The sequence below is a fragment of the Alligator mississippiensis genome, chromosome 16, assembly GCF_030867095.1.
Source record: "Alligator mississippiensis isolate rAllMis1 chromosome 16, rAllMis1, whole genome shotgun sequence".
Classification (NCBI taxonomy): Eukaryota; Metazoa; Chordata; order Crocodylia; family Alligatoridae; genus Alligator; species Alligator mississippiensis.
The window spans coordinates 9647503-9665680 of record NC_081839.1 but is presented as its reverse complement, the minus strand read 5'-3'; the positions used below and the strand labels follow the sequence as shown (position 1 = coordinate 9665680).

The 18178-nt window shown below is 49.3% G+C and overlaps 1 protein-coding gene across 1 annotated transcript in view; it reads left to right on the top strand.

Moving 5' to 3' along the window:
- The first annotated feature begins 3867 nt into the window (after positions 1–3867).
- The window catches only part of LOC102563985 (excitatory amino acid transporter 5), a 75305-nt gene continuing 60994 nt past the window's right edge, over positions 3868–18178 (top strand). The window contains exons 1-2 of the mRNA XM_014599802.3: positions 3868–4044; positions 13272–13351. Of these exons, the coding sequence (XP_014455288.1) occupies positions 3868–4044; positions 13272–13351 (257 nt within the window). The remainder of the gene's footprint in view (positions 4045–13271; positions 13352–18178) is intronic.

Genomic DNA, 18178 nt, shown 5'->3' with positions numbered 1-18178 from the left:
GGCCCACAGACAGCGTTGTTGGGTCAAGCATGCAGTAATAATGCCTCCTCATCAACATGGTCTTGGCAAGGCACTGCAACCAGTTTTTGTTGTGACCCCTCGCCTGCATCTCCTCAGTGATATGCTTGAAGACATCCCTAATTTGATGCTCTACCTGAAGCTGGTGCTGAATGTTCTGCACTTACCAGATGGCGATGAGATCCTTTATTTGCCCGAACAGCCACTTGTTGGGTTTGGCTAACGACGTTGGGTTCATCTATGATCTGTGATGGTGCCTGTGGGGTCTTGGTGTCCCTGGGTGGGTGAGGGTCTGACTGTGAGGGGTTAGGTAGAAGACTGTAAGGGTGGACGGATGGATGGAAGCAGTGGTGGATGTGCAAGGGTGCGGTTCCCAGTGTGTGGTTCTCACTCTTACTTCACAGACTTGGAGCCCCTGTATCCACTTCACTGGGCTCCACTGTTTAGGTCACTTCCAGAATCTTACATTTTGGCTGATGCCCCGTGATTCATTCAACATCACATGCCCTGCCCAGGTCCATGGCCCACAAGGTCCCTTGTGTTCCAGGGGAGTGTGTCTGGTCATCCTGGCTTGAAGGTTCAGTGCCCTCCCAACCACATCCTCCACACACTGAATTACCTAACTGATCATCTACTAGGCCTGTGCGAGTCAGCAGCGATCTGATCCAGCTTCGAATCCAGCCGCTTTGGATGCCAGCGATCCGATCTGGAGCTCTGGACCAGGTTTCTGCTTCAATCCGGCCGAAGCAGCTCTGAAGCTTCAGAGCCACGTCGGAGATCCAGCCATAGGGTATAATGGGGTATCAATGAAATAGCTATAACTTTATTGTTTTTTGTCTGATTTGCATGAAACTTGCAGGGGTGGTAGCACTGCTGAGAGCACAACATGTACCAAGTTTCAAGAAGATCGGTGCAGGGGCTTGGGGGAAACTGCACCCCAAATTCTTGAAAGCAACACTCATGTCACGTCTATGTGTTACAACACACGGGGGTCAAAACTGCAGGGGTGGTGGCCCCTGGTGAGGCCAAAAAGCTTGCAAAGTTTTAAGAAGATTGGTAGTCTGTCTAAATCTTTTTGCAGCTTCTCTCTCCCTTCAAGTGTGTCCACCTGGCCCCACATCTTAGTGTCATCAGCAAACTTGGACAGCGTGCTTTCCACCCCCTCATCCAAGTCGCTGATGAAGATGTTAAAAGGGCCCAAGGACTGAGCCCTGGGGTACCCCACTGCTTACATCTCGCCAAGTTGAGGACAACCCATCCACCACTACTCTCTAGGTGCGCCTCATCAGCCAATTTTTTACCCATCCAACTGTGCAGGCATCAATGCCACAGTCGCTTAATTTATTGATGAGAATGGGGTGAGAGACAGTGTCAAAGGCCTTCTTAAAGTCCTGAAAGACTATGTCTACAGCAACATCTGCATCCAAGGATTTAGTTACTTGGTCATAAAAGACAATCAGGTTGGTCAGGCAGGACCTGCCTTTGATGAACCCATGCTGATTGCCCCTGAGCATGATCTCCTCTGCAGGCCTCCCACAGATGTGGTCTTTGATGAATCCCTCCAAGATCTTCCCGAGCAGCGAGGTGAGGCTTACAGGCCTATAGTTACTTGGGTCCTCCTTCCTCCCTTTTTTGAAAATTGGGACCACATTAGCCAGTTTCCAATCCCCTGGCACCTGGCCAGATGACCATGAATGCTCATACAGCTGGGTCAAGGGCTCTGTGATGACCCCTGCCAGCTCCCTCAATACCCTTGGGTGGAGGGTGTCTGGATCTGCATATTTAAAAATGCCTAGCCCTTCCAGAAGATCCCTAACTACATCTGTGCTGAATGAAGTCCTGACAGAGCTATCCCCAAGATTGTCCCTACTTCTGGTAGGTGGGATAATCTGGTCCCTGTTCAAGAAAACAGAGGCAAAGAAACTGTTAAAAATATCGGCTTTCTCATCTGGCATAGCCACAAGACTACCATTTGTCTCTTGCAGGGGCCCTACATTGCCTGGTGCCCTCTTCTTGCTCCCAATGTACTTGAAAAAGGACTTTTTATTGTCCTTAATCCTGGACACTAGCCTGAGCTCCATCTCTGCCTTGGCCTTCCTAATAGCCCTCCTACACTCCCGGGCTGAGGGGGAGTACTCCTCCTTGGTGCTAGCTCCTCCTTTCCACTGGTTGTATGCCCCCTTTTTAGTCCTCAAACATTGCTGAATGCCCTTGCTGAGCCAAGGGGGTTTCTGAGCACTCTTACCCCCTTGCTTCTCTCAGGGACTGTTATCCTTTGGGCCTGGAGGATCGCCCCGTTAAGGTACAACAATCCCTCATGGACTCCCATCTCCTCTACCTTCTGGGCCCTCAGTGCCTCCCCCACTAGTCTCCTAAGCTCAAGGAAGTTGGCCCTTCTGACGTCAAGGGCTTTAGTCTTGGTGTATGCCCTTGATGCCCTGTGTTGGATAGTGAAATCCAGCAGGTGATGCTCGCTATCACCCAGGTGGTCAAGGACCTGCAGTCCCCTCACCAGGTCATCCCCCGTGGCCAGGACCAGGTCCAGCAAGGCGTTACCCCTAATGGTTGATTGTCTGTATTGATTATTTCCTCTCCTTAGTCTGTGCTTTTGTAGGTGTTAATTGATGGTAATTAACTGGCTACATTAGCTATGTACTGTGTATTGAGCTGGTCCTTGAGTGAATCATGACTGATTGGTAACTGGTAACACAGTAGCTTAGCAGCCAGGCCTGCAGTAGTGTCTCCCATGCACCAAGACAGAGACAGTCAGTCCCACAAGCACCCTTGGCACGAGTTTTGCCTGTCAGCAGCTAGGGGTGCAGGGCCCCAGAACCCCTGCACCGATCTCCTCCACAGCTGGCAGGCTTCATGGATGCAGCAGGGACCACCATCCCTGCAGCTGTCACCCCGCTACGCCTTAACACACACAGTGTTACCCATGTCACGAGTTTTGCTTGTCCACAGCTTGAGGTGCAGTTCCCCCCAAACCCCTGCATGGATCTTCTTGAAACTTGGCAGGATTTGTGGCCTCAGTAAGAGCTACCTTCCCTCCAGTTTTGACCCCCCTGTGGTGTGACACACATCCGTGACATGAGTTTGGCTTTCAAGAATTTGGGGTTCAGTTTCCTCCAAACTCCTGCACCAATTGTCTTGAAGCTTGCCAGGTTTCATGTTCTCAGCAGAGGCTACCATCCCTGCAAGTTTCATCCAAACTGGACAAGAAACAACAAAGTTATAGATATTTTGTTTCCCCATTATACCCTATGGCCGGATCTCCAAGGCAGCTCCAAAGCACTTCGGGAAGCGGAACGAGGCCAGCGCTTCGACCCGGATGTGTTGCCTTGGACCCCAAAGTGTTCAAAGCTTCTCCGGATCCCAAGCTCTGTCTGAAGCCTTGCACAGCCCTGCTGTTTGGTTACAGCTGCAGAGCACTGTCTACAGTCCTACCATGCAACAACAGTAACTTCTGTACCCTGCCTCAGATTCCATGTCCAGATACAGCATTGAGGACGGCATACCTGGTGGAACAGTACAGCAATCACGGGGTTAACCTAGGCATTTCAGCAACTTGGAGCAGACTAGAAATCTTAGATTAACTTGTCTAAAATGTCACTTTTCATTAAGGTGAAAGATTGCCAAATAGCATTATAGCAAAGGCCTTCCTTTTGGGATTATGGGATTGGCAGCTTTCTTACTCTGATCTGGTTTGAGACAGGTTCTTAACCTGGTAAAGGGAAATTATTCTCCTGAACAAGAAAGATGACAAATAATGACTAGTAATCTCAGCAATACAGGCACTATCAAAGAGACACGTTGCTCAGAGTGGAACTTTTGGAGACGCCGAACGTCATGTGGGAATGCATGAAAAAAATCTTGCTAAACTCCCTTTGTGTTAGCTTGTTGAGCATCTGGAACTGGATACAGATCTTCTGGAGAAAAAATGGTCTGTTGACTCTATCAATGCTTTCAGTGGTAACTGGATGCCTCCTGGGATTTTTGTTAAGGGCTTTGGAGCTAACAGAACTGGTAAGTAGGAAAAATGTGGTGTGCATGCAGAAAATATTAGGGGAAGGAGGGGAAAGAGGTGAAATTTCTCTGTATTGTTAAATGGTATATTGGTGGTCATGTTTATTTTATATAAAATGGAAATGCATTGGAAACTAGCTAATCTGCACTTGATTAAACCTTGCATTATAATTTGTACAGAAAAAAAAAGCACGTGTGCATTTCATCCACGCTTCCCTGCAAAACTGGTATTAGAGGTAGCACCTTATAGGGCTCTGTTAAGACTAATGCAACTTGGTTTTCCCCAAACATACTATAGCACAAAGTATTAGCAAAAATAATTCTGAGTAAACTACAATTGCCACAAAAGCACCAGTTTTTAGTGATGAATCTTCCAAGTAGCTTTAATGTCTAGCTTCTTGTTGATTTACAAGAAGCATTTAACCTTTAATCCCAGTGAGGCAGGTCCTGCCTCTTACTCCACCACAGAAATATCCCTGGTAATGGATCAAGATACCCCCATTGCACAAGGAGGAAACCAGAGTTTGGTGACCAGTCCCAACCATCATGGCATGAAGCCCAGCTCTGCAAAGACTCGCTGTTTTGCAGTGTTTAGGTCAGGGGTGGGCAAAATGTGGCCCGTGGGCAGGATGTGGCCCACTAGGCCATTCTATCTGGCCCACGGGGACCCTAAAAACATTTAGAAAAGTAATATTTATCTGCCGCTGGCTGCCTGTCATGTGGCCCTCAATGGCTTGCCAAAACGCAATAAGTGGCCCTCCACCCGAAATAATTGCCCGCCCCTGGTTTAGGTGGATGTGAGGCCTGAGTGGGCAAGGAGAGAGCAAGACGTGTAACCACTGCTATGGCACCTCCCAAGAATGCTTCTGCAGGATGAGAGAGATACCTTCCACCATCGGTTCCCAACGTGGTGCCCACAGGTACCATGGTGCCCCCCAAGGTTTATTCAGGTGCCCATTAGTATTTTCAGGATCAGTAAAAATCATTATTCCAACAAAAAATGCTGTCACTGCTGATTGAACACAGGCTGTACGCAATGGCCACCCAAATGAGACTGAGTCAGTCTAACTGACGCAGTGATGGAGTGGCCTTTACTGCTCCCTCCCCAAATGAAACTATGTGCATGCGCACATCCAGGAGTCTAAATTCTAAACTTTAATATTCATATTTGCCCACTGCTTTTTCTTTTAAATTTGAATGTGCCCTTGGGCACACAAGCATTGGGAGCCCCCGCCTTCCACTATCCCATTTCTACGCTCTTGCCCAGCTCTTGGTTAAGTTTCTCTATCTGGTTTCTGCACACAGGACCTTCTCTACTATGCCAATTAGCAGGGTTGTACTGGGATAATAATACTTATCACTTGCATAGTATTTTACATCTCTTTTTAAAAGTCTGAGTGGATATTAACGAATCCTCCTAACAGCCCTGTGAAGCATGACAATAAATGTTGTGATCCCTATTGTAGAGATTAGGGAACTGAAGCAAAGATTTTTCCAGGACCAGCCAGCAAGTAAATAAGTACAGCTGAGACTAAAACTCAGGAGTCGCTCATGCCCTTCCCCTGCTGCCTCTAATCCATCAATGAACTGAACCAAAATGTTATTGAAAAACCTTCCTGTGCTCTTGCCCGGTTCATCTGCTCCACTGTTGAAAACAACACAAAATATGTATTAGGTGACATAGTTGATCTTGGAAAAAGCCACAGCTCCTCATCTTTCATGTCGGCAATGTTTTAACTAGCTGCGATGTAGGTCATTCTACAGGTCGCCTGTCTTGCTGTCACAGCTCAGACTTCAGCTAGTCACGAAACGGACTTACGTGATCTGGCAGGACTTGGAAAGGTCTGTCACTTCAATTAGGATTCCCAGCTTGGCTGCCCATCGCAGAGATAATCTAGTTACTTACCTGAAGCAAGCCCCATGTCTGCTGAGTCTCAGTGTGCACTGACCCCCAGTGCCCCTGCCCCTGGGCTTCCATGCACTGTGGCTGACTGAGTTTCTTGCCTGCTGAACATTTGCTTAGTGACTCATTGATCCTGTTAAGGCCTATGTTGAATAAGCCCATGCGCCCCCTTGGCTTGTGGTCTGTGCTGAGCTACTGAACCAGCAGGCTCCTACCACCAGGGAGTCTCTTCTGTGGTCCCCGACTGGGGTCTTCTTGTACCTGTACGCTTGCACCCACTCTGCCCCAGGCCTCGATGCACAAAGTCCTGTAACTCTACATTCCCTGATTGATTGCATCCAGGTTCACTGACCCCGGCATCCACCAAGGTTCAGGGAGCTTTTGGACTGAAGCTGTCAAGACTCTGGTATCAGAATAAACAGCGGTCTGTTTTGCTTGGTCACATTGCTTCTTTGTAGCACTAACCAGTGCGTCCAAAGCAGTGACCCTCTATGGACCAAGTTCAAGACTGGGGAAGGTTTCTTTGCATTTCAAGTGATTTCAGGTTCCTTGAGAGTACCTCAGTGCCCAAGGAGGTAGGGAAGTGCTCTGTTACAGATGGGGAGCTGAGTCATAGAAAGACTAAGGATTTGATCTGGGCCTTAGGGCCAAAAACAAGACTAAGGTGGAATTTAGGTGATACAAACTGTCATGCTCAGCTCCCATCTAATCCCTAGGCACCTAAACTTTCCCTGTTTGACTTCATACTAGGTAACGGGATCTCTAGTTACGTGCATTTGTGGAGCTGATCTATACCCAGCAGCTTGCCACCAAGCCCATGCCAAATCAAATCGGTGCCAAAAACTTGGGGCACTGACACACATGCAAAAAGCCTGTTCCAACATGCGTACGAGTGTACAAGCAGACTCGATTAATCAAATGTGCTGGAGAATGCAATTTGATACACTGGCAGCCTCGCGTGTCACGTGTATCAGCGGCGCAGCACGCCCCTGAGCTGGGAAAATGGCAGCAGTGTGCTTTGAAGTAAAACACGTTCAATGTGCTTTAGTCCAAAGTGCACCGCCACCATTTTCTCAGCACGGAGGTGCACTGTGCGGCTAAGCCACGTGCTCCCAACATGGTGCTGGGTGCTTTTAATTAGCACGGCTTGCTAATTAAAAGCACCCGGTGCCACATTGGGACTAGATATAAAAATGCCCTAGGTGTCCCTCTGCTGAAGTCCCTTCAGGGGGTTGATCCCGCAAGCACTCTCAAAACATGCCTAATATGCACTGGCAGAATTGGGCATCTCGTAAAATGCAGGGGTACATTGGATACACATAGGGGTGCACACGGGTGCACATGTACCCCAATGGTGGAGGTGCACCCCCTGCAAAATGGGGCCACCGACACTGCTGGCAGCATCTGTGGGCGGGCCGCGATCGCTGCTGATCGCCATTGCCACTGCTGGTGGTGTCTGCAGGTGGCCGCCGACCACTAGTGTGAGCGCCACCTTCCCCCCCAACCCCACCGCCGACAGCTGCCTGTGGCAGCTCTCCACTTGCCTCTGCCATGCTCCCACCACCGACAGCACCACCACCACCTGCAGGAGCTCGCCGTGCCCCTGCAGCCTCTGGGGGCACATGGCATTCATGCAGTGGCAGCTGCCATTTTCTTTGAAGAAGTACTGGAGGAAGTATTCACTTTTTATGTAGTAGCCTAGTGGTTTGAACGCTCACCCAGGAAATGGGAAACTTGGGTTGAATTCCCACTTCAGCCTGAGAGGATTCGAACCCCGTATCACATTTTTCCTGGGCTGCCCTAACAACCAGCTATAGGCTAGACTGAGATGGGGTGCAGCATTCTCTGCCCCTCCTACTGATATTGTGCCAGCACCTAGAAAAGAAAGCAAGATTCATGCAAGTGTAATCCTTCTGCTGGGCACCAGTTGGCAGCAACAAGGGTCAGGTTCAATCTTGGGGTCGAAACATATTTTACCTTGGCTTGAGCCCCCACCCAGACCACCTGGGAAACACTAAATAAATTACTAGGGGGTCCCACATAAACACTCCCCCCCACAAGCACTGTAAGCACAGTGGGTAAATGTATTACAGAAGCAAAGGCAAAGAAAACAAAGAAAACACTAAATACAATTTAAAACACTACCAACTACAAGGCATAGTTCATAGATTGCACCCTCTTGGAGAGGCTTCACCCATGCCCAGGCAGCCTGACATCCTTATACCTGCCCTTCAGCAATGGGCTGGAGAGGGGGCTTCACTGGAGAGTCCTTTGAGCTGGTCCTTGCATCCACCCGGATGCAGGAAGCTGCTAGAGAGTGTGGGCACTTCTGTGTTGCAAAGGGCCCCTTGTTGCTCCCTGAAACACTGAATGGCGATTCCCACTTCCACGTGGTGGCCTTGAGCGGTGAACGGTAGCTCCAGACAGCATGCTGCGCTCCTAAATTCCTAGTCCTACACCTAGCTCTGCAGAAACTGCAAGAAGAAAACGTCAAAGGAGAGGTCAGACAGGCCTGAAGCAAACACTGGCCAGGCCTATACTGCACTGAGGCCTGAACATGTAGCTGGGGTTCAGCTACACAGCTAGGTTGAAACACCATAGCTGTAGAAACAGCAGAAAAAAGGCCCAGGCCTATGGCTGCAGCCTGGACATACGGTCTCAACTACACCCTATGCATTTACAAAATAGAGGCCAGGCCCCTGTAACCATAATGGCCAGGACCCATTCCTGGGCACACTGCTCCAGTGAACAACACCATGGTGCTAATCCCGCTTAAGGCCAGTGTAGCCAGCAACTGCCAGGACCCATTCCTGGGAAGTTTGCTTCAGGGATTAATACCCCATGGCATTAACCCACTTAAAAAGAAAGCAAGCAAGCAAGAAAGAGGAAGGAAGTAAGAGTCTCAAACTCCAAAACAGACTTTCTCACCCTCTATCTGAGGCTTTCCCTTCAAATAGGGTTTGCCTGCCTCTCCATCGAAGAGTGGGGAGCAGGTTTTCTGGCCCTGATGTAGCTGGGCAGCTCTCCACAGCCCCAGGAGAGAGAGGGAGCCTTAGAGTGGTTCTGTGCGAAACAGCACTGTTCCGATTCCACTTCAACGATTCGATGGAGCCGTGTTTTGTTTCGAGTTTTGTTTCGTTTCGAAAGCGCTGTTCTATTTCGTTTCGTCGAAACTGTTTTGCTGTTTCGATGCTGTTTCGATGTTTCACCCATAGCTTATTCTGGAGAAACATAAAATGCAGCAAGCAGGCAGATCGGGGGCTCACCTGCACCCCCGAGAGAGCTGCAGGGGCTGTGCTGGAGTCCTCCAGGGGGGCATGACCCCAATCTGCCTGCCAGATGACAGGAGCTGGCTGCTGCCACCTGGGGCCAGCGGCAGGACCAATCTTCCTGGGGCCGGGTGCGGGCTGTGCCCAGCACCAGTCTGTCATCTGGCAGGCAGATCAGGGGCCTGCACCCTGAGGAGGACTCCAGCACAGCCCCCCATTGCCCTCCCAGGGGTAAGGGAGAGCCCCCAATCTGTCTGCTGGATGAGAGGAGCTGGGTGCTGCTGCTTGGGACCAACAGCAGCAGTGATCTTCCCAGCGTTGGTCTTAGGTGGCAGCACCCAGCTTCTCTTATCTGGCAGGCAGATCAGGAGCCCGCACCCCTGGGGGACTCCAGCACAGCCCCCACAGCCCTCCCGGGGGTGCAGGCAAGTCCCTGATCTGCCTGTCAGATGAAGGCTGGGACCACCGCTGAAGCCAGGAAGCCTGCCTTCGAAACTCGAAACGTTTCGAAACTTTCAACACATTTCGAGTGTCTTTGTTTTGTTTCAAAGCTGTTTCAAAGGCTTTTGTTTCATTTTGATTTCAACGTTTCCAACTCAAAACACATCGAAACAGCTTCAAAACGAAATGCCAGGTGAAATTATGTGCAGCCCTAGTTCTTATATACCTGGTGTGACATCACCCAAGCCTTGTCCAATCACAGAGAGCCACATTTCAATCTTTGTCCCAACCAATCTGCCAAAAGCATCCTCTGCTTCCTCTGGCCAATGAAGCCAGAGGCTTTTACATATTTCCCCCAGATACAGGCCCCAGCTTGCTGGGTGCTGAGCACATGGCCAGAACAACAGGGACCATCTTGCCCATATCAAAACACACACCAAAAAAAACACTACACAACCTGGTGTGTGTGGGGGGTGATGCATGCGAAAGGTAGCATGACTATGGCCTACTGATTAGCACCCTCACTTGGGATGCAGGAGTCCTGGGGTTTTGCTCCCTACTCAAAGACTGTGTTTGAATTCTTCATTAATATTTTATTAGAGAAAATATATAAACTCTTCTCAGAACAGAGGCCAAAACTCAGGACTCTGGGCTCTTACATTGAACACCCTAACTTCTTTTTCACCTAATAAATATTACATTCCTCATACAACTTCAGCAGGAGGGTGGAGAGACGTTCCTCCAGCCTAATCTAAAGGAAGCAGGGGACATGGGCTTAGGCAGCTATGAAGTCTGGGTGCCTCATTTTCTGGGGAAGTGCTTGAATCTCTAGGCTATTATATAGAACAAAGTGGCTGTCCAACTTGTAAGCATCCGGGGGCCACAGGCCACATCAGTGGGGGCTTTACGAGCACCAGCCATAGATTTCATAGATTTTTAGGGTCAGAAGGCACCTCAGTAGATCATCGAGTCTGACCCCCTGCCCTGGGCAGGAAAGAGCGCTAGGGTCAGGTGACCCCAGCTAGGTGTTTGTCCAGTCTTCTCTTAAAGACCCCCAAGGTAGGGGAGAGCACCACCTCCCTTGGGAGCCCGTTCCAGATTCTGGTCGCCCTTACTGTGAAGAAGTTCTTCCTGATGTCTAGTCTAAATCTGCTCTCTCTCAGTTTGTGGCCATTGTTTCTAGTTACCACAAGGAGTGCTCTGGTAAACAGACTACCTCGTCTTCCTTGCTGCTCCCCCTTGATGAATTTATAGATGGCCACAAGATCACCTCTCAGCCTTCTCTTGCGGTGGCTGAAGAGGTCCAAGTCCCTCAGTTTCTTCTCGTAGGACCTTACCTGCAGGTTTTTAACCATACGAGTGGCCCTCCTCTGGACCTTCTCAAAGTTATCCACATCCCTCTTGAAGTGCAGTGTCCAATGCAGTACCCAAGCTGTGGCCTCACCAGTGCTGCATAGAGGGGAAGTATCACCTCCTTAGACCTATTTGTGATGCACCAGCAAATGCATGACAGCGTGCAGTTAGCGTTAACTATCATTTTGTCACACTGATGACTCATGTTCATCTTGGAGTCAACTATGACTCTGAGATTCTTTTCTGCTGCCGTGCTGCTTAGAAAGTCATCCCCCAGTCTGTAAGTGTGTTGATGATTCTTTTTCCCTAGGTGCAGCACTTGGCACTTATCTTTGTTAAACTGCATCCTATTCTTTTCTGCCCACTTTTCCAACCTATCCAAATCTGCCTGAATCGGTTCCCTGCCCCCAGTGTGTTTAATTTGCCCCATAATTTGGTGTCATCTGTGAATTTGGATAGAGTGCTCTCCACGCCCTCATCTAAGTCACCGATGAAGATATTGAACAGAAGTGGTCCAAAGACCGAACCCTAGGGAACTCCATTGCCCACATCTCTTCAGGTTGATACTGGCCCGTCCACCACCACTCTCTGGGTGCATCTCATAAGCCAATTTGCCATCCACCTGGCTGTGTAATCATCTACAGCACAGCCACTTAGTTTATATATAAGAATGGGATGATACAGCGTATCAAAGGCCATTTTGAAAAGCAAGTAAATTACATTTACTTCAATTCCTTCATATAAGCATTTGGTGACCTGATCATAAAAAGAAACAAGGTTAGTGTCACAGGGGCAAGCTTTCAATCCTGGTGCAGGCACTGTCCTGCCTCCTGTCTATGGTCCAGCCACTCACCTCACTCGTCTGCCATGCCTTGATGTCAAAGTATTGGAATGTTAATCAGCCGGGAGGTTGCCCATTTTGAACCCCAATGTTTAAGGGGACATCCACAGCTCCATTCCACCCCTACACTGCCACCCAAACTTTGCAGATGGCGTCCACCAGTGGTTTACACTGGGTCTTTCATAAAACAGAGTGATAGGAGGAGTGGTGGCTGGGGGGGGGGGGGCACAAATTAACCTCTCCAAACTGCATATGGCTCATAGGTTGCCTGTTGGATAGCCCTGATCTAAAAGATAGGGCTTCCCACCACTGCCACCACCTCCTCCTCTGACAACTGGGTTTATCAGACTGCTCAATCATTTAAAGAAAGTCTGTAGATAGACTGAAACTTCAAAAGACTTGTCATCTGTGTTATTTCAGGATTGGGGATTTGCATCAACTATCCCCAGTATCTTTACCACCAATGGGAAGCCTTGAACCAGGAATACAACTAGTAGCAACCTCATGCAGACATATATAACTTTAATAACATTAATATTGAAAAGTAATATGAAATCTCTGAAGAGTCCAGGGCCTCTTTCACAGTTCCATTCTCTCTTGCTTTCCCTTCTCTCTCCCTGCCCAATTCCAACAGGTCTCAATATACAACCAGTCTTTGCAGAAGTGTTGCATCACTGTTGGTTTGTGGTGCAGTTTCTGCTCGATGAAGCAGTTGCATGCAACAAGAGTATTGGCTTTGTGTTTCAATTTCTCTGGGTAGAAGGCAGGACAGGTTGGCACATTATTAGGAACTAAATAGTTAAGGTGCCACCCTGCCCCACCTTCTGTTTCACTTCAGGCTACCATGGCTGACTACCTCTCTCTACTCATTCATTTCTCTAGTGTTCATTTTTTGGACAGCATATTTTCTGGGAAACCAGGTATTGGTATCTCGGTCAGGATTTCTGAATGGGGAGTTTTCCTTGTGACATTCATGGCTGCCACTGTTCACACTATATACAGCATGTAACATAAGTAACTGCCAAGCTCAGGGGGTGCACATGCACTCGTATGCACCCCCTACACATCGCCAGTGGTAGTGGGGTTACATGGCCCTCATCCTTAGATTCTTGCGTGCATTTTAGTAACCCTTGCAGCAACTAGATACTGGCAGTCCTTGACCCCTTGCTTTACCTGTGACAGGTTAGCATGTTTTCATGTCTTTGGGCAATATGCCTTGTAGTTGTGTGACAGGGTTGATTATGTACAATTAGACAAGGATTTGTATGGGATGGTTAGGGTAGGGACGATCCTGCCTTGAGCAGGCAGTTGGACTAGATGACCTCCGGAGGTCACTTCCAGCCCTACTTTTCCATGATTTTCTAATTCTGTCTCCCCAGGGATTCTCCTGCTTTATTTGCCTCCTTTGTTCTTTGTTCAGGAGAAGCAGTATTTTTCCTTTCCTGGAGAGCTTCTTATGAGGTTGCTGAAAATGCTGATTCTTCCCCTCATTACTTCCAGGTAAGAATGACTCTTGCACTTAAAAGTTGACTTTTATTAAATCATGTGGAGCAAATCATTTTAGCTACATGCTTGGGAGCTAAATTGTCCTCTTTACCCCTTATGCCAGAGGAAAACATTCAGAAGTTGGGCAGTTCCCTCTGCAAGTGATTATTAGACTGCATAATTGCATATAAGGGATTGCTAATATTTATACCTGGTCCGCCAGAAAAACAGGCATCCCCAGCTAAAAACTGTAAAGAATAATGCCATCATAAATCCAGCATGTGGTGCTTGCATGCTTATTTTCCTATACCTATTTATTTGTATACTATTTAAATGTATATCCTATCCTGCCCAGAAAGGCTCAAAGTGTCTCTATTATCTTTTTATGGTGATGACTCCTAAGTGTACAGGAAACAAGTCCTTCCCAGTAATGTCTCTGAATGATCATTAAATTAACCTCAACGTGCCAAGAGAAAATACTGAAAAGGCAAAAACATTTTCAACCGCTCCACTTTGGTGACATTTTAAGGTTAGGAATCCAAAAGATGCGTTTCCTTTTCTTTTCCCCGAAAGCAGACTGGAGTGTGATCTCTGACACTCAGGAGCACCCAACAATACTGGGCTCCTTAATAGACATGCCCTGGACTCTTTAAGAAACAAGATTCATAGACAAACGCACGCATGATCCACTGCCTGAAAGGCGAAGTGCACACATTGGGTGCACTGTTCTTTTCTGGATGACTAGGTGTCCAGATTTGGTCACCTATTTGGCATTTTTTGGTCATATACATCTCAAAGAGGCCACTTACACACATGCTGATGTTCTGTCCTGGCGCACACAGCCCTGCAGACCTGGATAACTATGTGCAAGGGTGGATCCAGAGTGGTGCAGCTGCAACCCCTCCTTAAATCCTGCTTCACCCAAAGTGTAAAACAAGCTGCAGCAGCATTTCTGTTCAGGCAGCAGACAGGGAGTTGCTTGTCTTCATGGCTCATTGTAACCTGCCTGATTCCAGCCAAGCTCTTTATTCCACTGAAGGGAGAGACCATCTCTCCTTTCATGGCCTTAATTTTCCATTAATCAAGTCAGTCTTTCTTCTCCAATTCTGCTGCCTGGCAGCTGCTCCTGGTAACGTAGCTCCTATTTCACAGCCCTGCAGACTGTCTTTAACTCAAGCTATAAACATTAATTCAGGTGAACATTAACTCAGGCATGGAAATGACTGATAGTGAAGCACTGATAATGAATAGGCCTGTGCGAAGCGGCTAGCATTCACTTCAGGTTCATATTCAGCTGATTCGCAGGACGGTGATTTGCTTCAGTGATTCAAATCGATTCAGCCGAATCTCTGAATGAGCCAGGCCCATCCCCTTCAGCCCTTGTCTGCCTCAGCTCCTGGCTCTTTGGGAAAAAAAAGCCCTGGCTCACTGAGTGCTGCCAGGTGGTGGGCGATCCCTGCTGCCCCCCACTACCCCATGCTGCATGGGGGGCAGTGCACAAGCCCCCCCGAGCTCCCCATTTGCCAGCCCCACCCAGGCCAGCTCCAGCTCTTTAAGAAAAAACCCCCCAAAAACAAGAAAAGCCCTGCACTCATCACTCCTGCCGGTCGGGGGCAATCCCCACTGCCCCGCACCACATGGGGGGCTCTGCATGAGCCCCCAAAGCCCCGAGGCCACCACAGGAGTGGTGAGTCCAGGGACTTTTGTTTTTTTTTTCTTAAAGGGTTGGAGCTGGCCCAGGTGGGGCACCCGTGGGGGGGCTGAGGGAGTGAGTGGGGGGCTCATGCAGAGCCCCCCATGCGGCATGGAGCAGTGGGGGGCAGCAGGGATCGTCCCTCCCCACCCGGCAGCACCCAGTGAGCATTGGGGCTTTTCTTTAAAGCGCCAGGAGCTGGGGCAGGTGGGGGGCAGCCATGGAGGGGCTGGGGGAGGGAGGGGTTGCGGGGCCTGGTTGAGCTGGCAGTGGTCCCCTCCATGGTCTCCTCCCCCAGACCCCCTCTCCCACCCCTAGTACTTAGCAGCTCTGGAGCAGCTGCAGCTCCCTGCTGCAGCCACTGGAGACTGCCCAAATCATCAAAGCTCTCCAAATTTTTTCTGAAGATTTAGAGAGCTTTGAATGAATTTGGACCTTTAAATTGGTTCCGATTCGATTTGGAGATTCGGCCACTGAAATGGCCGAATCTCTTCCGAATCAAATCACCACCCAAAGCTTAGCACAGCCCTAATAGTGAGCATTAAAGTGCTCCACCTGGAGGTGAACAATCCCCTGTACAACTACAGGCTTGGCAACACCGACCTGACCAGTACTGTGAATGAAAGGGACCTGGGGGTAATAATAGACCACAGTATGAACATGAGCCATGAATGCAATGCTGTAGCTAGTAGGGCAAATAATACTGTGGCATGCATCAATTGATGCATCTCCAGCAGAGCCAAGGAGGTGATCCTTTCACTCTACTCAGCACTGGTGTGACTGCAGCTGGAGTACTGCGTCCAGTTCTGGACACTGCACTTTAACAAGGACATGGACAAGCTTGAGAGAGTTCAGAGAAGAGCTGCCTGTCTTGTTCCTGGATGCTGCTCCTCATCTGCCTGCACCCCCTTCCTATCTGCATGGCCACATGCCCTGCCCCATGTGAGTCCTGGGTCAGTCTTCACGGAAACCCTGCCCGCTCTGTCTGGCACCTCCAGAAGTGGGTGCAGGTTAGATGGGGCAGGGTTCCCGGGCAGCAGGGCCAGGTCCAGTGCCGGCCATGGAGATTGGCAGACAGCATCACTTGAAGTTTTTACATCCAAATTATAAATGCTTTTCTAGACCATCAGCCCTGGGACAGCTACAAGTAATGGGCTGTACGTGAGACCACTGAGTGAAACTGTATGGCCTGCATGATGCACTGTCACAGTAATCCCTTCTGGTCTTTAGACATATGAATCACCGTTCTAACAGCATGCAGCTGTCTGTCCGATTTCCAGAATATACATGTGGCTATAGAGGCAAATAACTAAATTGCATGTCTTATGGTGTGTATCTTCAAGTTGGCCTGGCCTAGTGGATTTGCTGTTCTTTAGCATGGTCTAGTGTTAGAAGTCTGGATTTAATTCCCAGCTTTGCCACTCACCTGATGAGGGATCTTGAGGAAATCACACCCCTTGCCTCAGTTTCCCCATCTGAAAATGAGGATAATGGCCACACCCTTTGAAAAATGCTATATGAGAACTGGATACTACCACTATTAGCACTATACTTTCAGAGGGCTTTTTATACGATTGTATTACAGATGACTGTAAAATATCAAGGAAAATAATTTCCTGTGGCAATTATATAATTTTCCAATAAAAACTGAATCTCCCCAAATTTAATTTTTCAGTATTTTTAAATAAGACGCTTTTTTTTTTTTTACCCAAAAACTGTATCAAAAGACAAAGATTTTACTAAAACTATTTTGATTTGCTTTTTCCATAAAGAAAAACCCAGCTATCAAACAACCCTCACCTCCCCCTCCCTCCCCCTGGTGAGGAAAAAAAGGAATATTTTTATCCAATTGTTTGATCTGTTTAAGACATACACTCAACAAAAAATATTCTAATCTTCAGTTCCTCCTTTTAAAAGCTATGGTAATGTGTGATAGACACAATGTACACATGCACATGAATGATATCAAAGGTACAAGGCAACTTCCAATGACACAATGGAAAAATAAAAGTCATTGTTTTGTTCAGTAGCCTGACATGAAAATGTGTTTCCAAATGCAAGATATCTATCCTAAGCCAGGGGCTTTCAACCTTTTTTAACAAGTATACCCCTTTGGTCTCAAAGTTTCACCACATGTACCCCTTAATATTTTTTTCTTGTTTTTAAGGGGGGCGGGGGGATTGAGGCCCTGCAGTGAGGGAGGGAGTGCAGCAGGGGCAAGGGCAGGGGCTGCTCAGCCGGGGTGAGGCGTGGGATGGAGCCGTGAGTGGCTTGTCCAGGGGACACAGGGACAGGGAGTTGCTCTGCCACAGCATGCACCCCGAGAGGGGAGGGGGTCATGTATCCTTGGATCTGTGCATGGGGGAGCGGGCAGGCTGCTGCTGCAGGCTGGGGTACTGGGCTCTTCCAGGCAGGGGCTGGGGTGGGTGGCAGCAGTATTAGGAGGGCAGCTGGGGGGTATAGCAAATTCTGGAGGGGCTGCAGCCCCCCCACATCCCCACTCCCATACACCCCGTGTTGAGGGAGGGAGTGGAGTTGGGGCTAGGGCTATCTGGGGCAGAGCACAGGACAGAGCCACAAGCAGCTCATGTGGGAGGCATGTGAGGGCAGCTCCTGCCACTGCATGCACCCCAGGAGGGCATGGGGGGTGCATGCCCCCAGATGTGTGTGTGCATGCTGAGGCCAGAGTGGCATCAGGCTTTTCCTGGTGCGGGCTGGGCTGGGCTGGGCTGTGCTTGGGGCGGGTGGCAGTGACACTGGGAGGAGGCTATGGGAGGGGCTGCAGCCACCCTGAAATTCACCATAGCCCCCCCAGCCCCCTCCCAGCACAGCCTGGCCCAGCCCCCACTGGGAACAGCCTGGCACTGCCCCAGCCTGCAGTGCCCCATGTGAAGATGCAGGGGCACGTGCCCCCCCATACCTCTTGGGGTGCATGCAGCAGCGGGAGTAGCCACCCTCCCACACCACCCAGGCTCTGTTCTGCTCTCCACCCCGGCTGGGCAGCACCTGCCCATGCTCAAGCCTCAGCCTCAGCCCCACTGTCTCCCTCACCACGGGGGCCTACGGAAGTAGGGCTATGGTGGGGCTGCAGCCACTCCAGAATTCACCGTAGCCCCCCAGCCACCCTCCCAGTGCTGCCTCTGTCTGCC